Here is a 20,743-nt window from a genome sequence, read left to right on the forward strand (position 1 = left end):
AATGAAAATAAATATAAATATATGGAAATAAATATATTAATATAATTTGGTTTGTGTAACCAAATAACAAACTGGGGAAATTGATATAGATACTACTTGACTTTGATTAATGAACTGGCCGAAATACAGCGGGACAATTATTTTGAAATGTCTGTGGTTTACTTTTGCTACTCATTCAAGTTCAGATGAGGAAGATAAAAAAATGCCGTTGTTACAACCGTTTACAACACATTATAATATAAATAATATAAAGTAAACTTTGTCATAAATGGTTAGCATTAGTTAATAAGCAATCGGCTGACAAATGTGCGCTAATCATTGATTGAGAGCTGCTTGACTTTAAAACATGCAGCGCTCACATTTATTTAATGAAATTAAAGTTAAAAATCACATTAGGGAGTACCGTGATTTGTTTTTCCATTCACAAAATATAAGACGCCTTATGGTGCATTCACACCAGACGTGAATGAAGCGTTAAGCGCGAGTGATTTACATGTTAAGTCAATGCAAAGACGTGATAGACATCCTGCGGCGCCATTCGTGTGAATTGAGTGTTTCTGGCGTTTGATTCGCGCAAACAGCACGAGTTGAAAAATCTGAACTTTGCCAATATTTGCACTGCGTTCACCAATCAGAAGCGTGCTGTAGTAGTGACGTGATTACGATGTAGCGGACGGAGGCAGAAATCTGAAACAACAATGGAGGACAAAATCATTGGAGCTGTACAAAACATCTTCGTACTTTTATGAGGGACACATATTTCCATGACGCGAATTTGCGTCTGTTGTGAAGTGAATTTCATGCGCGAGTGAAGCGAGTAAACTCAAACTGTTCAAGCATCCAACTATGCGAGAATAGCGCGATTCATCCGCGCAAGTCGCATCTGGTGTTAACGCCCCATTAAAATGATCATTAATACTCGTTATACCATTTAAGGTAGAAGACTTTTTATGACCTTAAATTTATCTGATGAGCGGAGTGGAATAATGAAAGTGATCAGCATGATTGATATTCAAAACGGAAAGCACGCGCTGCATTGTGTGTGTATCTGCAGTCTGTAGAGCCAGTTTCCCCTTTTGAATGATAGACTAATTTATATGAAGAAATAGGCAGTTGTCTCCTTTACAGAACGGTATGTTCAAATGCAGCTTTTTTGCACCGATGTGAGGCGACAACACAGTCGGCTTTCATCAGCACTCGTTCTTTGGCATCTGTTTGGTGTGTGATATTTTCCCTACCCATTCATATTTTGGCGCACTAACTCAGAGCGCCAAAATTTCACATGCAGCATCTCATTTAATTACGTCAACACAACAAATGATGTGATAGGCTACTGGTCACAGAACACGCATATAACATTTTTACAAATTTTACAAATTTTACAGTCATAACGTTAGAATTTGTATGGCAAAAATATCACTTGCAAATTAATATTTTTAGTTGCAAATGCCACCGTTTTAGGTGCAGTCTGGAGCCCTAACTCGGGTACTTGTGCACATCCGTAGTATACAATGTATGAGTCAAAGTAACAAAATACTGCTTCCATCTCTGATCAACGCAAAACGCCTTTCAAATGCTCTTCAGCAGTCTTGCAGCAAGCAGGAGAGGAGGAAGGAAGGATATGGAAAAATGATCAACAAGTCTGTGTGCCTTTGTAACAGTTCTCTCCCTTCAGAGAGAGGAAAAAAGAGTGTGTTTGTTAAGATGGTGATGAAGAAGCATGTGATGTCTGTATGGTGAAAATCAAGATGATGCTGATAAACTGTCAGCTGAATAGACACATATCACTGGCTGAGAATAAGCCATCTCTTTACAGTAAGTTCCTGTGGCTTAAGCAGAGTGCTCATTATTAGGAATGCGTTTTGATTTGTTGTTGATCATGATGTCCGCTATGAGACTGAGAAATCCACAGAGACTCTGAAGGCATCACACTTGCTAGAGGGATTTTTGTGCCTAGAGGCTGGCACGTGCTGCAGTGTGAATACCCATAAAAACCAAACAGCAGAAAAGCATGACGGAAATGGGGCTCCACTGGAAGACTGACAACAATAATACAGAGAGGGTTATGAACTGCTGGAAATTTATATCACTAACATAAAAAGCTCAACAGCTGACCAAGAGTTTTTTTTTACTTAACTATAGTCAGCACTAGAGAGTACAAAACATTTTAAAAATCAAAATCAAAAGTAGAAGTGGGAATACCGAAGATATGAAGCATTAATGGACATGTTTATTAAGGACTAACTGGTTGCATAGAAACAAGCTGCAAGTGTGAGAGAGCCATATATCAGCCAATATTTCATCATCTTGAGATTATATCAGCATAATATTAAAAAGACTGACAGCAGCTATACACAATAACCATGTTTGCTTGGCTGATTAATGCAAGTGTTAGCTTTCCCCAGCAACACTTCCAAAATATACTAACAACCGCATTGTCAGATAAAGTATATCTTTCATTAAATATTTTGATTGAAATCTGATTAAGTGTTATTACTACCGTTTAAGCATTTTCTGTTAAATTGTATTTTTTTTATAGTATGCTGCCTCACAAAGGCAAACTGCAGTGACAATGGCAACACTAATGTGAAATTACAAAAATTACTTGTTAAATGCATTTACTGATTGAATTTCAATTGATTTTGAAACTGTTTCTGATCACACTCATGCATAGATGAGACATACTTCTCTCTTAAAAGGACAGATCTTAGTCTAAATGACCTGACTTCAGTCATATTAGTCAAGAGAAAGATGTTTTCTTGCAATTACTTTACAGTACAAACCTATCATTTAATCACAATTTAAATTTAAAATATGGTTGTTCATCCAATGAAATGAGACATTATATACAGAAAGCAAGCAAAGATCACTGCCATTTAGGCCACCCTTTAGGAATTTAACCTGTTAACTGTAGGGCTGCACGATTAATCGCATGCTTTTCTCACGCGCATTTCCTCAGTAAAGCCGGTTCCCTGATTACCGCTAAATCGCCATCACCTGCTTTCAAATGAAGCGGCATTTAATAGACAGAGCCGTAGATCACTGAAAAGCCACGCAATATCGCGTTCATATCGCAGATGAATCGCCTGCGATAATGAACGCGATATTGCGTGGCTTGTCTGTGAACTACGGCTCTGTCTATTAAAAGGCGCTCCGTTTAAAAACAGGTGATGGCGATTTAGCGGTAATCAGGGAACCGGCTTTACTGAGGAAATGCGCGTGAGAATAGCATGCGATTAATCGTGCAGCCCTAGTTAACTGTCATGGGCCCACCGGTGGGCCCACAGCCATTACATATTTAAAACAGTAATATTCTATACTAAACCTAAACTAATCTTGACAAACTATATATCATTTGAAAGCTTAGAATCTCTAGTTTACATATTTGGAGACTGCTTTTAAAAATAAATTACAGAGGAGCAGTAATTTATCAATTTGCAACTAGCATATTTTCATACTCATAAGGCATGTTCAGACCTTTATTTTGAAATAGCGATGAACATGAAAAATCATTAAAGATTGGTTGAAACATGTTTGTTTTCATGCCAAAAGATAACATCCATTCAATTTTTTGAGAAAAAAAAAAGGTCTAAAAATGTTTTTAATAGAAAAAAAAAAAATACATTTATGATTGTGGCGGCGATCTATAACCCACATGCATGTTATTTTAACCGAAATTTGGAACACAACTTGTTCAGATTTTTGGCTTTGATTTCATTGCAGATTTAGAGTAAAACTTGTTTTGTAAAATATATATTTTATATAAAGTATAAAATATTATATTTTAACATTTTATATTTTCATAAACAAACTTCTATAACTTTTTTTCTGTTTCACTTACATAAGTTATTTCACTTTTACAATAATCTGCCAAATTTCATCTTTAAAACAAGACCAGCCTTATGTATATACTCCAAAGAATTCTTGAATTACAACTAGGGCTGCACGATTAATCGCATGCTATTCTCACGCGCATTTCGTCAGTAAAGCCGGTTCCCTGATTACCGCTAAATCGCCATCACCTGTTTTTAAACGGAGCGCCTTTTAATAGACAGAGCCGTAGTTCACAGACAAGCCACGCAATATCGCGTTCATTATCGCAGGCGATTCATCTGCGATATGAACGCGATATTGCGTGGATTTTCAGTGATCTACGGCTCTGTCTATTAAATGCCGCTTCATTTGAAAGCAGGTGATGGCGATTTAGCGGTAATCAGGGAACCGGCTTTACTGACGAAATGCGCGTGAGAATAGCATGCGATTAATCGTGCAGCCCTAATTACAACCATTTAAGTTTGGATAGTGCATTTTCTTGTCTAAAACAAAAAGTGGGGGTGACAGTTAACAGGTTAAACAAATTAGCATATCGTGATGTCACTGACTGGGTCTTTCGAACAAAGGCAGAGTTTATTTGTGTGAAGACGGAGGCGCCGATGATTACATGTAGGTTATCAGCTAACACCAGCATTAAAGACTTTTAAAATCATTTCAGCTCAAAACTCACTTTCAGACAGCAGCAAGTTTTTAAATAACTTGTTGGTGATCCAATGTGGATTCTGATCACCAAGACTATGCGCGCTATAACCACAGTAAACATGGTAAATACGACGGCTTGAAGAAATCAGACAAATATACATAGGTTATCACAATCATGTAATTATTTTATCTGTCAGCACGTCTCATCTCTCAACGGGTTGAGACCACAGTCTATGGTTGAGACGAAGCGAACGCACCGGCCATAGTGTGACATCCGTTAACCAATAGTGTAAACAGATGACATCACAGGTTTTTATTTAAAAGAAAGAACGTAGCCTTCGTTTGTATGTAGGCCTAGGTTATTTATATATTTACAATACTTACTAAAATATAATTAGTATTATTTTATTTCTTTTGTATTAGTTGTTTGAAGAGTAAAAAAAAACAAATTGGTCGGTCTTAACGCAAATTTACAACCGGCAAGTCGGTCGGACTTAAAGCAAAAAAATAAAATAAAAATTTGAGTCTGTCCTAAATTGACAGGGTCGGTCGGGTTACGGCAAACAAGAATATTTTTAAGGATGGCCTTATCATCATGTTTGTGGTCTCTCACATTTTGAAAATCTGATAAGATTTTAAAAATCTTTTAGAGTGGGCTAGCCATTACTGCGATGCATCATGTTGTAAAACATCGGGAGGATCCTAAGGATTATGCCAGGTTGTTCTTCTTTGATCTGAGCTCTGCTTTTAATACCATGCAGCTATCCAAACTCAATAACATGGCTGTTAATCCATACAGTATTAAATGATTCCATTCATTTCTTACTGGTAAGACTCAACAAGCTCTGAGTGCAGGTCCATTAGTATTGGTGTTCCCCAGGGGGATGTGTGTTCACCGCTGTTATTTACACTGTACACTAACCCATCCTTGGAATATTGTTGTATAATTTTCAGATGATACTGCTATTATTGGTTTTCTGTATAAGGATAAGTACTAGAGGTCAACTGATATATCGATCAGCCGATATATCGGGCCGATATTTTTTTTTTTTTAAATTTATCGGCATCGGCTGATATCCATGTTTAGTAGCGCCGATTTAAAGCCAGGCACATCCGAGGGCAGCCCTGTGTTATTGGTGCAGTAGAATGTGCTGCTGCCGCATGTGAATTGAAACTTTTGGAAGATTCAACAACAGTCCTGGGAGATAAAGGTAGCCTAAGGCTTAAATTCTGATATTTCAAAATCCTATGGCCATATATTTACTATATATTACTAGTAAACTATGAAGTGTTGCTTCACTTAGTGAAAGAAACAACGAATAGCATAAAACCGTTGGGAACTGCTTACTTGTAGTTAACTTTAGGATTGTAGTCCATAACTACCAGCAGCTTGCTTGCTAACATATTTGCCCCAATACTATAAGTTCTGTTTTATTTTTCCTGTATCGGAGTCAGAGAATTTCACTCTATGCTCGGGGTGGAGAAGGCGGCAGCTCTCACAAACACTGCAGCGTGATTGAGGGCTTCGTTACTCCGACAAATATTGGCAATATTAAGAGGATTTGGCATTTCCAATTAATATAAGCCTGTTACATTCTTCTAGTCTATTATTGTTACTATTAGGTAAGCTACTTATTATTAAATTAATATTATAATGCATTTGCCCCGCAATAATTTCACAGCGCATCACCGCATAACTGACGTGCTGTGAGGACAATAAAAGATTAGCTATCAGCTCCTCTTTGAAAATGTTTTAAACATTTTTTAGGTATATTATACAATGAATTAGACGTAATTAAAATTATTAACAGTCTATAATATGTCCTAACACTGCAGTCAAATGAAAATTAAGAGCAGCTTTAGGCTACTTTAAGCACCAACTTAAACAAAAAAAACCCAGTTTAACACGAAATACTATTCTTCTCATTTGTTTCACTATATGTACGGGCCACAAGAGAAATAATGGAATAAATTAAGACGGTTATATACCGTTATCAGCATATTATGTTGAAATTCGTCTCTGAGAAAAAATGCTCCGTTAATGCAGCGTCAGACAGCTCTGTCACTTTTACTTTCACTTTGAATACTGACTTTCGGCTCGCGAGGGTGCCTAGCGGATATGCGCAACGCCAGTGTGCAGAAGTGTATGACATTTGTTCGGAAGCATGGTTTGATGCAGACAATAGCCGGGTTTCCATCCAACTTTGCATTAATGAAAATTTAGCTCAAGAATATGCGCATCTGCGTGTGTTTCCATCAACTGTGTAATGCGAATAAAAATGGACATCAGACTAATAAAGTGATGTGTTCCGACCAATGACTAGGCATATGTCGCACAGTTATTATCCCTATTAAACCTGTCTAACGTTAACCGTCAAGAATGTCAGAAATCGCTAAGAGTTTAGCACTGTCCTTGCATACAAGGCTGTGCAACATGACAAAGTTTTTAACTGATATTTATTAATAATGTTGTATTTATTTTATTTAAATCTATATTTAAATATAGTTTACATTTATGTTCCAAAAAACTTGAAAAATTCTGCTTGATAAATGCTCTAAAACTTTTATGTAAATGATTGACAGATTTTTTTTTATATTACCTGTTTTATATATTTAATACTTGGTCAGTTTATTGATTTGTTTTGTTAACTTTGGATAAATATTTTATTTTAATACAGTGCATTGCACAAAATTAAGATTCGAGAGATGGTTCCAGTCAGTGTTAAATAAATTATGTTAAGTTTAGAAATGTTGTGCATCCACTTATTATTAGTGTGACATTTTAGCATGCATCGGCTGACCCTGACCTCTAAACATCGGCATCGGCTATAGAAAAACCCACATCGGTCGATCTCTAATAAGTACAGTCAACATTATACAGAGATTGCCAACTTTGTCACAAGGAGTAAAGAACACAGTCTTGTAATTAAAAACAAACAAAAACAGGAAATGATGTTTGATCCCAAGTTAGTGGGCAACTAACTTTCAACCTGAAATACAGTGCAATCATCAGATGTAGGACATACATCTCTGTGCTGTATTTCTACAACACAACAATCTGAGGATCAATTAGCTACATTTGCACAATCAATGAAGGAATATGACTCATATAGCGATCAACCCATATTGTCTGATAACTGACAAAATGATGTTATATTTAATAACATTTATTATATTCATATATTTAATGATTGTCAGTTTACAAATATCATGAACTCTGGTAGACTGATTAGTAAGACTGACTAGCTTTATTCATTTTACTTTAACTTAAATATTTCAGATGTGTTAATATTATAATAAAAATCATCTTAATTATTATCATTACTGCTTTTTTCAATTATTACTATTCTGACGCATTTGGCTAGTTGTTCAGACAGCCAACCAACAAGCCATTATGAAAAAGTGCAGTTTTACACATCACTAGATTGAAATAGCTTGAGCTTTTCTACTGCATAGTGACATCTAAAACAGCAGGAGAAAGAGCAGGCTGTGTAATTCCTGCTGAAGTTAAAGTACCACATACACCTGCATTAAAAGCTTTCTTAAAGTACATGCTTACATTTTAAGCAAGCTGCTCTGAAATGAACACTTTTTTGTTCTTTTCACTGTCTTAATGTCTCATGTAAAGCTCAGGACGACCTACAAGGAGGGATGTATCTGTAGAGCACTCAGGCCATAGTCTGACTCAATGAATATGCAAACACCATCTGAGTCATACTCTGTCTCTGAACCTCACATTGTGGGCTTTGCGACACGCGGCATGCAAATGACCACCAGCCCTACAATGGACAAACACAATGGGGACATTATCTAGGCCTCACACATACATTCATGATGTAAAGACAATGAAGGCAAGCCCAAGCTGACCTCAAACTGTTTCTTAGTGCAACTCCAATTAGTCTGCATGTTTTTTTATGGGCCACTAAACAATAATCTCTCGAAGAAATAGACAAACATACATATGTGGATCGCTAGCAGCTGCTAAGACTTTATTTTTACCTTACAGAGGAAATGAGACAGGTATCAATGAGCACACAGCATGGTCAAAAAGGAAGGCTTTTTTTTTTTTTTTGAGCAGACAGTCTCAAATGCATAAGTAAAATATGCATGCAAAGAAAACAGGCATTTGGTCTTAATCTGTACCAGAAGGAAACAATGCATTGTGCCACAATGCACTGATGTGATTAAGATACTCAATTATCTGGTGTCAAAACACAGTTATAACATCAGCTATCAGATCTTTATATCACTGTTACAGCCAATCGCCATTGTTATTCAACTGTGATTGTTGATCATTGAGCTTTAAATTTTGAACACTAAAAACAGACACGGGTTGCATCACCCCTACTGACAACAGCTGCCCCATTTAAACTGTCAGATGACAAGATGGGCTGTTCAACAAACCTTCATTCACTCAGTCTGACAGAAAACAAAGAACGGTTATACAAATAGCAACACTATGCTCTCTATGTCCTGCCGTGCACATCCAAGGAGATCTAGCAGTCAGGGAGAGTCAGTGCTCAGTGGGTCAGTGGGGTCCTGTTACCGCTCACTGTTTGCCTCACTCTTTTTTCTTTTTGCTGCAGTAGCAGCCTGTTATTGGGACAACAGGAAGTGCTCTAGGGCAGATGCCTGGGGAGGAACGTGCCTGCACTTTTCAATTATTCAGGCCTGAAAAAAAGGCACAGCTGTGATTTTACATACACATATTCAAACACAAACGCATACCAGCGTGGTACAAAAATACATATCAAAATTACCTAGTTGGTAAGATGCCCGAAAGACTATTTGACTAACTGAACTTAATTAAGTCACTTTAATAGGCTGGTTTCAGGATTCCTTGACCCAACATATTGAACACATTCTGGTGATCTGGAGAAAAACAGAACAACAAAGCAAAACAAATGAATCAAATTGCAATGGTCTTAAAACATGTTTTTTAAATTTTGATACACAATCTTAAAAACACAACGCAAGTGCCTTAAATATCTTAAGTAGCAGTTCTTAACTCTGGACCTCAAGGTCCACTTTCTTGCTGAGTTTAGCTACAACCCTAATCAAACACACCTGAACAAGCTAATCAAGGCCTTCAGGCCTACTAGGCTGCGTTTACCTCCACTTTTAGAGAGGCCGTTTCTCAATTCCAAGAACGCAATGAACGGACTTGCGTTCTCATGGAGGCTGGTCTTGCTAGGCTGTCTTGAAAGAAGCTCAAAAGTGCTGCGTAACCAGTGAGGTTCATTCTGGGGGGTTATGCCGCACGTTTGAGCTTTCAGAAGAGGTTTGTTCTCGTGCATCATTCACATTCGGTTGAGCTTCTGCTTATGTTTGCTGATCAATGTTTACATGTGAGCAAAAGCCTAAATTAAATCTATTCATCATAAAAGCAATCAAGTCTCTTTGGAAAATTTGAACTAAACCACTTGATTCATATGGAATAGTTTTCCAATCTCTTTATGAACTTTTTGAAGTGTCAAAGTAGTAATTGCAAAGGCGGTCAATGGAGGGATAGACATCTTTCAGATTTCATCAAAAAATCTTAATTTGTGTTCCAAAGATGAACGAAAGTCTTACGGGTTTGGAACAAAATGAGGGTGAGTAATTAATGACAGAAATTTCATTTTGGGGTGAACTAACCCTTTAAAGCTTACAGGCTTCCGTACGTCCACCGCCTGCATCGTCTTCTGGGATTTCTAACAGTTCGATTTAGGGATGCACTGATCCGCCTTTTTCGCTTCCGGTACCGATTCCGATACCTGGGATTCAGTATCGGCCGATACCGATCCGATCTTCAAGTAATAAGAAAAGTGCCAAATTACCTAATAAACTGTATGCCTCACATAGGGCTGTGACGGTCGGCATGACAACCGCGCCACAGCGGTCATGGAGTGTCACCGGCGGTAGTGTGGCGTGTATATAATATATAATCTCAAAGGTCGCGTTAACCGAAAATTTTCCGTCATTGATGGAATTTTTTTTAGCAGTGACGGAAAAAATCTGCAGCCTGTCCGTCATTTTGACTGATTACTGAGGCTGATGTTGCTTGTAATTGTAATTCCCACCTCTGTCCAGTTGCTGGTGAGCGCGCTCCACTGTGGCAGCAGAGCGCGAGTTCAGTGACAGTCTCCAGAATCAAATGAGAACGATGCGTTTGATTACACGCACCCAGTTTGTCCATTTTATTATGTATTATAATACTTATGCTTGCATAATTAAGTTTCTAATCCTTTTTGTTTTAAATAGTTTTTTTTATTTTTTTTACTGCTGACTATAAGTTTATGGTCAACGAATGGCTTTTCTGAGGTATACGTGACATTGTTTACAACACTGATTGAACTGACGTGATACAGATTTCGGTAAGCTACTGCAATTTTCAACATTCATTGATTTTCATTCATATTTATTTCCTTCTGTAAAGTAGTAAAGAGGAAGAGATCATCGCGTTCACTCACGATCCTCAAAAAGTGTTCAAGATGAAAACTGAGAAGTGACGCAGTCTTTATCTTCTTTTCATAATATAAATAAATGCATAGCTTAGGCCTATTTGTTTATCCTATAAGTTTGTGAATAAATATGAAAATGCGAAGCCATTAAATGTCTTAACATTAAAATATAAAAATTAAAATGATGCAGCAACATATGATAGATAGGACAGAACAACAAAAAAATGCTATTAACAGTCGTTCATTGTGCAAAAGTATTATAATATGAACGGCTCTCATACAGAGCGGCAGAAAGCGCTTATGCGCATCCCGAGTGCAGAATGATGTGCTTGAAGCATCATGGAGTCACAGCGCTCCGCATTGAAAAGTTCAAAGCACAAAGAGAAGATATATTGATGGGTATTGTATTACCGGTATCTTGATGAAGTATAATAATAGAAACATTGATTCATCTTGGAGAGTGTTTCATTGTGTTGACTGTCATAACCGAACGCGACACGCAGTCTGAATGCTGAATGGAGAATGACTGACTGCCGCAGTGGAGGGAGGCATTTACGTGAACTTTCATTTAACGACTTAAATATTTATATGTACCTCAAATTAAACTATGGAATGGCTTCAGAACACTTGGAATATAGTGCACAGAAACTTTATGGTGCTTTTTTAAATGTTTTTGTGCTTTTTGTGGAGCTTAACAATAACAGAATAGTACACGCACAGTATCGGATTTGGATTGGTCCACTCCGGCCGATACCCGATCCGGCAAAAATGGCAGTATTGGAGCCGATACCGATCTGAATATCGGATTGGTGCATCCCTAGTTCGATTCTCTAAAGTCTGCATTCGACGCATCCTTGATATCAAGAACACATCTGGGTACTTTCATGTGTCCTCTGAGTAATGGAATCAACTTTGATGGTTGATGATAATGTAGTACAAGGACACAAGAGTGCTTAAGAATGCATACTGAGAAAGGGCTATACACTCACAAATTTCACCCAAGCACTTCCCAGCGGGGGGATCCTCGCCACCATTTGGAAGTGCGTTCAACTTCGTCAACTAGGCATTTGGACAGACACTGGACCTCCTCGATTTTGACTGAGGAAGCGAGTCTACTCATTTGTACACTTCAGGCAGATTCAAAGAACACAGTGCAACAGTAAATTACAGTGTGTGCACTTAATTTACCCACAAGTGATCAAGGGGTTTCCAGTTAAAAAAGAGGGAAGTTAACGAGGAAAGGGCATAAAAAAGCGGACTTAAACGCAGCCCTAAAGCTATAGGCAGGCGAGTTTGATGAAGGTTGGAGCAAAACTCTCTTGACCCCACAATGTAGTTCTTGTAGAGATTAGTGGGGACACCTGGGCTATGTAAGCTTGGGCTATTTCAAGAGGTAGAGCAATGATGACGTATGGACAGTAGGTCACGCTTGCTTCCGGGAGGCTAATAATAACGTCATCATCAGCTCTGGACCTTTAAATAAGTGTGCACCCACATGTGCACTAACACATTTGCAACATGGGCTCATTGGAAATATGCGCCTCTCCCTACATTTTTGCGACACTCCAAAATCTTACCTATACAACTCAAAACGCTTTTACCAAAGTGCATGAATTGTAAACTATTACATTTATGTTTGCATCACATAACCAACTCCATATGAATGGATTTTCTAAAGTAGTAAACTTGCACAATAGCTCACCTCGTACAGCACTGCACTGCACAGAGCGCTCAGGTATGAGTACCATGAAACACGTGTCACAATAAAAGATTTGTAGAAGCAAACTAAAATGACATGGTTGCTTCAGCAAATGTGTTTTTATCTAATGTTTGCTTTTGTTAACACTATCGGTTAGGTTTATGGTAGGGTTTAATTTACTCACCCTCAAGCCAACCTTGTATATGACTTTCTTCTTTCAGCCAAACACAATCAGAGTTATATTAAAAAAGGCATATCCATACAGCTCCAGGCCTTCTGAAGCTAAGCAATACGTTTTTGTAAGAAAAATATCCATGAGTATAACTTTATAAACTGTAATCACAATCAGGTGGTACATTATTTTCAAATGCAATAGAGCATTTTTACCTTTTAGCGTCACTTACCAGACAATTCATTTCCCAACTTCTGCAATATGTACAACAACCAACGCAATAAAACATTGCCAGATTCACAAGAGGTACATTATTTTCAAATGCGATAGAGCAATAACCTTTTAGCGTCACTTACCAGACATTTCATGAACAATAACCAATGCAATAAAACATTACCAGATTCACATTTATCTATTTTAGTTCAAACTGAATCACATTTATAGACACTCACTGGACATTTTACTTAAAAGTAACGTAAATATAATTTTACAGAAATGTTGCCACAGGCAGGATTTTCCAATAAGGCTGGGTTGCACATTTGAATGCAGCAGCACTTAACCAAATGTCTCTACTAGAAAAGACAAAAAGCTCAGCAGGTCATGTACAGCACCTGTAGGACTGAAATACAAATACAAGCCATTTTGCTTCACAAATTTGCCCCATATTTTGGTTTCACTAAAAGATACTGACTTCAAAATAACAACTCAAGAGAGGAGAGGCGCTGACTATTTAATAATGAGAATTACAGCCCTCATTCTGACAGCCAAGAATGATGAGTACGCCTGATAAACAAAGGTGCTACCAGTTTAATATTGACTTATAACCAGCCTGCTGGAATACGATAACAAAACAGCTCAAGATCACATGGCTCTAACTGGCCATGCTATTTCTTCAATAATAGCTTTAAAAATGCAAGGGACAAATTAATTAAAATAATGACATACAAAAAACAAAACAAATATGTGCACTTTTTGGTACCACTGGACTTCACCCTACACTATGCTTGCAGTCTGGCCAGGGTTAACACTGGCAGGATGCAGATCTTGATGTGAAGCCACTTTGAAGTTTCTAACCACAATGTGACCCGCTTTTAACAATTAAATGAATTGAATTCAAGCTCTACAGCAGAAAAGAAGAAGCTAAATGACATACAAAAGCAGAAGCCTTTCAGGACTGTTATGTTCCTTACACAACAGGCCCTAAGAAGTTTTACAACTCTATAAGATTAACCACAGGCTACAGTAAAAGCTATATCTACTAGTCTATTAGTGGCATAAGCTAAACACAATACGTCAAAAGTGCAAATCATTCCTCATTAGCAAGGCAGAAGAGCATGCAAAACAGGCAACCCATGCATGTTTTTGTAAGAAGCAAGAACTAGTAAATAGAGTTTGCTGCAAAACTGCAATTATGTTGATAGTGATCAAATGACAGTTTATATTAATCCTGAACGACCAGATGATACACAACCTAGTAAAGGGTCCATCTCAAAGTGTAATGAGAGTCATACGTGTAGACAGACATCCTGTTTAGCAATTACTGACCAAGATGGCAACAGCATCTGCAGCACAGAAACTCAAATACTCAACATAATAGGATATCAAGCGACAGATGCTGCTAAACAATCGATCAGTAAACACTAGCTTAGTTCTGCATGCATATACAATGCAATAATAATAAACTACACCTTGATAGTTTCACTTATACAGCTCAATTCAATACAAAATAGTCACCTTCATCGAACATGCAGCTCTCCAAATGATTCTGGAGTTTGTACATGAAGTATTTCGACATCAATGTCAGTGTCTCTTTTTGCTAGTCAAGATAGGAAGCGAATATAGAAACCAAATTATGAGACTGCAAAGGGTTTATACACATTCAAAATCACTTTATTAAGAGAATATTTAGTATAATGCGAAAATAACAACTTCAAAATAATAAACGAATAGGTTAGGTATGTAGATAAGAGCGCCATTCAAAGATGTGATGATGATGTATCCCTGTCAAACAAGACATCACTTATCAAACCTCCCGGCAAACGTAACATTAAAAACGCTTTGGACTTCGTAAATTCATCCCATCTAAAGATTAAACCCCACAAGAACATACTAGCGAACAAACACAAACTTGTTGCCTGGTTCTGGAGTAAGTTTAGCAGTTAGCTGGCCGTTATCCGTCCATCTGAGCCCGCTAACTCTGCCTCTCAAAAACCCCCTCAATGAAAGTAATGGATTTAAGTCCTCAACCGTCCAAACAACCTCGAAACAAACCCATAGTACTAAAGATATGTCATGTGACTGATTTTAGGCAACGAGAACTTGTCAAAAGAGCCTGTAAATCAACAAATTCTTACCCAATTGCGCCCGCAACCCTTTCAGAGACGTTGCACCCTCCGCCATTTTTGCCGAAGTTTTTTCCTGCTGTTTGGCGCTGACACATTAGAGGCGCGCGAGGACGCCGACTGCTCAACCAGTCAAGCGCTACAGACGGTGACAGCGACATCTAGCGGTCAACAGCACACACTGCAAGATACAGCATGAGCGCTTGTACTCAGAGACAGTGGTTTTCAAAATGGTGTCCGTGGCCACAAGAGGGAGCCATGCAAAACTTCAGAAAAGAAAAGATTTAATTTTAATCCTCTATGGTACGCAATATGATATCAATGAGGAAAAAATATTTGTGTTGTTTTTCCTGCTTAAAATTGGACACTTTAACAATATCAATAAACATTTTCATATATTTTTTTTTATTTATTTAATTTTTATAAGTTTTCAACTGGTGTATTATTTTATTAAAAACAAACTAAAATAGACTATGTTGCCTAGAGGCAACACCGTAGATGGTTAAATGTATTTTAGGGCTGTCAAAGTTTCATTACCCTAATATAAAGTAGAAAAATTTGTATATATAAAAGTTGTAAATATAAAAGAATAGCAGTGTCCACACCTATAACGATAACGATATAGAGATACTATTCAACTTACGGAACGAACGCGGCGCCAATTCCGTTTTTTTCCGTAAGTTGAATAGGGAAGGCGTATGTAGGACATACAGTGTAAACTTTTTGAAGAATACGGAAAGCGGAAGCACGTGCAAGGCGATCATTTGTGTTTATAAAGCATATAAAGTTGTATTTTTTTTTCGAAAATGACCGATCGTTTCGCTAGATAAGACCCTTATTCCTCGTCTGGTATCATTTCAAGCCCTTCGAAGCTGCACTGAAACTGTAATTTTGACCTTCGAAGTCCATTTAGGAGAATAATCCTGGAATGTTTTCATCAAAAACCTTAATTTCTTTTCGACTGACGAAAGAAAGACATGAATATCTTGGATGACATGGGGGTGAGTACATTATCAGGAAAATTTTATTTGAAAGTAAACCAATCCTTTAAACACTGACAGCCAATCAGAATCCGTTCTAATGTAAGGGCTTGCGCATTTAAAATGGCAGAAGACATTGTGAAGAAGTTAATCGCCAAGGTCCAGAAAAAGCCTCCACAGTTTGACAAGTCAGCTCCTCTTTTTAAGGTACTTTAAAGAAAATGGATATATGGAAAACAATCGGTCATACTCCAGGAATTAATGGTGAGAAGTATTAACGATGAGATCATACCAGGCTAGCAAACAGCATAACATAAAATTACCTCAGGTATCCAACGCTAGTTTCGACAACATTGTCTTGCTTCCTTTGAAGTTGCAGTGAAAATGGCTAGGTGTTGTTTTTATTCCACTATATTGATTTCGTCAGCTAGATTAGTTCAATTACATTAGCTATTTACTCGAAACATAGCATGCTGAGGACATCTGCTGGTTAAAGCCGTGTAAATGCAACAAGAACAGCAAAACAGATATATATCTCTCAGGCATCAAATCCCTATTATTATTGGTCATTATTTTAAGTTATGGACACTATAGGAGCTCTCTGAATATTATTATAAAATGTATTTGTAATATAAATCATAATTTTTCTATTAATCAGATGTCCCTCACACTAATTCAGTAGTTGCAAATATAAAAGTTACATAAAATCTCACACTTTTGCTATACTGAAGCCTGAAATGGGCACTTTTTGTGACAGCAACCTCATAATTTTTGATCAAAGGCTTAACTTCAGAATTTGAACTAAAATCAGTATTCTTATGATTGCTCTGAACACTTCAGACAGATTTCAACAAACTTTAAATTACTTTTTCATTAACTTAACAAAAAAATAATAAAAATGTAGGTGTGACGGGGTTGTGATTTTTTGCCCAAATTGGCCACTGCTCTAAATCTAGTGAATAAATGGAGAGCGCATGGCATGCATGATATTAAGAAATCATGAATAATGTTTAAATAGAAAAGATAATTTTCACAATAGTTTTCTATATTTAACTTATGTAACGGGGTTGAGTCGTTAAGTTCGATAAACACAATTTACATAATTTACTTATAATTATTAAAGAAGGTGGTAACTTGCCTGTGTCTGCTCACAATGTTGTTCAGAAGACCTCTATGATGTCATTTCCTATTAATGATGTCACATAAGTATCAGTTCATTATTTTTATAGGGGGAGAATGGTTTGTGTAACGGGGTTGAAGGGTTACTGAGGTACGGAACTAAATGATGTGATTTTGAATTTACTTAAAAAAAAAACAAACATTACCAGCAAAAAAGCACAGATGGATATTTATGGGAATGGCAAAATGAATTGACTTTTTTTCTCGTTTTAGTACATTTGCATAGAAGGCCTTGAGGGACATGACAAAATAGGTGGTGTCAACTGAAAAAAAAAAAAAAAAAAAATTCTAATATGAAGATAAAATGTATGTCATGTTTTTAAACATTATTAAAGGAGACATTTTTAATTAATACAGAAAGCTTTTAAAATATATTTTGGTGACCCAATAGATAAAATACACTGAAAAAGGTCAGAGTGACTCAAATCGTACCGGTTTTGTGGAACGACTCAAATATAGTTATCGTTATAGTTATCTTTACAGTTATCATTGTTGGTGTGAACGGGCCTTAAGCTTTGACTGTTGAATGAGAAACAGGATCAGCAAAACTGTGCAACCCCTCCCTTTAAGAAAACACCATATTCCCTATGGCAGTTCTGCTTTCCAGGCATCTCAGACTACTTTCTTTCATTTTAGCCATAGCTTGCAGGCCCCTCATTCATTTTTTATAGCAGGCTGAGCTTTGTATCAGTTACACGTATTAAATAATGCACCAGCACTTGTGTTATTTAACACTTACTTAGCTAATTTAACACTTATAAGCAGCTAATAATGGATGTCCCTGTGAGGGAATGTCATGGGTTCAGATATGGAAAACAGAGTATATGAAGCACTAGCAAATACATCCCATAGAGAGACAACAGAGATACAACACAGCCTCAGGATCTTATAACAATAACTGCTAAAACTAATTCAGTGACCAGTGCAGGGCAAAACAAAACTAGTTTCTAAAAACTTGTGTGACCTGATTTAACTGATACAGTTAAAGAAGAATATGCTATAACGTTGCAAATGTTTTTAGTATCACTTGGCAAAAGGAGGTTATTTGAAGTCAGCTTTACATTATGAAGCACAATATTTATTTGCACAATAATTGTTAAAATTGTCATGGATTTTGATTTTTTTAATTGATCATTCATTGAATATATATGATAAACTAAAGCAAAATCAAAGATCTGTCACACCTTATTGTCAAAACTATGAATTTTTTTTTCTGTAAGCGTGAAGTCATAATATTGGTTTCAAATGTGGAAGAAAGAGGTGTAGGCCCATATGTGTGAAACCTCATACACGGGAACACTGTTGTATAATTTTTTCACAGTCTTGTGGTAAATTCTTTCAAGCTTCTTGCAGTAATACCCTGAATGGGAAATTTAGAGGAAATGGTGAGGAGGAGGCCGAAACCTTCCTTTGCCCTTCTGTTAAATGATCTCTCATACACGCAGAAGATGATTAATGCTTTCCTTGAAAACTGTTTTGACAAGACTCCCTCTCTTTGGGAACAACACACAATTTAAAACATTGGAACTACAATAAAGAAATTAAAGCAGTTAGTGATTTTGCATTGGATTTCTCTTTACTGATTCTTGAAATGTGGAACAAACACATCCCACAACTTTACCTTCCATTAGCCTACTTTTTAAAATAACCGCATTTCCACTAAATTCATCAGAGATGGTGACTAGATTGTTCGTAATAAAAATGTACTTTGATTTTCTTTTCTTTTTTTCTTTTTTTACATGTCCAATCCAATATATATAGATTAAAATATGTACAGAAAGTAAGAAAATATAATTATATATGTTGTAGAGAAACACTATTAAAAATCCTCTTAATGTTTCACAGCTTTGTCCTACTCTTTGTCAGTGTCTGGTATTAAAATAAAATAATAAATATAAAATAAAATAATAAATATAAAATAAAATAAAAAATAAAAAATAAAATAAAAAATATATAAAATAAAATATAAAAGTTAAGATAAAATAAAATAAAATAAATTATAAAATAAAATAATGAAAAAATAAAGATAAACAAAATAAAAGAAAATAAATAAAATAAACTGTTTAGTAAGTTTAAATAAAATAAAATATTAAAATAAAAAAGATAAAATAAAATAAAAAAATAAAATAAAATAAATTATAAAATAAAATATAAAAGATATGATAAGATAAAAAATAAAATAAATTATAAAATAAAATAAAATAATGAAAAAATAAAGATAAATAAAATAAAATAAAATAAAATAAAATAAAATAAAATAAAATAAAATAAAATAAAATAAAATAAAATAAAAGAAATAAAATAAAAAAGCCATGCTCTTTAAAGCCATGAAACATATTGGTTTGACATTTTAAATTCTAAGAAACGCCCTCATGCGGTATTTCGGAATAAAGACCTGGAAGTTCTATAACAGAGAATGTAATTACCCACATAAAATCAGCCACTGCTTGTGTCAGTGGTGTCAGCAGAAATCTAAACTGTTTAGTAAGTAATACAATGGAAAAATGGAAAAATTATAATCATCATTTTTCAGTTATTTGATAATAATTATATATATATATATATATAATATATATAATGTATGTTCCATGTTTTATATATCACAATGGCAGACACATTTGATTTGGAACTAATAAAAGGATGAATATAGAATGTTCACAAAATATGTATACAAATGAATAAATGCATATATATGTCCAAATGAGAAGTATGTAATTGAGCTTGGAGAGGACTATGGGTTGCAGATAGACAGCCACTATAAAATCTAATTAAATTTGTTTGGTAAGAGCTATCTGGAAGAACTGATTCTGATCTGAAGACCTGAGGAGGAACATTACCCGAACTGTTTGCTTAAGATCTAAAACAACTTCCTGTACCAACACATTCTACCCACACAAATATATGCAGAACTGTTCATGTAATGAAAACTTAAACAGTTCCTCATATGCACTGCCATGCGCTGTTTTTCTGTGATTAACCATTACAGCTTCAATCATATGTTCTGTTTTTACCATCATTAACCTTTTACAGAACAAGCTGACACAAATGAATTATACGCCCACCTTATATCAGACACATTCTTCCCATTTAGCAAGAGTCATGCCTTTTCTGCAGTATTTCATCACACAACTTGCACTATTAATCTTTAACTATAAATGAGGTGTGTCTTCTCCCACATTCATAAGTGACAATCATAAACAGGGTCTCAAAACAAGCAAACATCACAATCAAAATAAGCATGCTAGGTCTCAGGTTTGTGAAAGCGTAACATTCACAGATTTATAAAATGAAAGGGTTACTAACTGGTTCATAATAAGATTAACTGGTTCCGGCAACTGTTCCTTATTGACCCATGTACGGATCCTTTTATGTTTATTACTGTCTTTATGATTAATAAATAACTTATCAACAAGAGATTGGGCGTGGATTTTGTCTCCTGAGGAGAGGTCCTG

General features: G+C 36.0%; 1 protein-coding gene across 15 annotated transcripts in view; it reads right to left on the reverse strand.

The window, feature by feature from the left end:
- The window catches only part of map7d3 (MAP7 domain containing 3), a 36,364-nt gene extending 21,103 nt beyond the window's left edge, over nt 1-15,261 (reverse strand). For all 15 annotated transcript variants that reach the window (XM_067386654.1, XM_067386717.1, XM_067386712.1 and 12 more), the window contains exon 1: nt 15,145-15,261. In XM_067386654.1, coding sequence (XP_067242755.1) covers nt 15,145-15,190 — 46 coding nt within the window. In that variant the 5' untranslated portion in view covers nt 15,191-15,261. The remainder of the gene's footprint in view (nt 1-15,144) is intronic.
- Between the last annotated feature and the right edge of the window lie 5,482 nt (nt 15,262-20,743).

This window comes from Chanodichthys erythropterus, chromosome 1 (assembly GCF_024489055.1).
Source record: "Chanodichthys erythropterus isolate Z2021 chromosome 1, ASM2448905v1, whole genome shotgun sequence".
In the NCBI taxonomy this organism is placed as follows: domain Eukaryota; kingdom Metazoa; phylum Chordata; class Actinopteri; order Cypriniformes; family Xenocyprididae; genus Chanodichthys; species Chanodichthys erythropterus.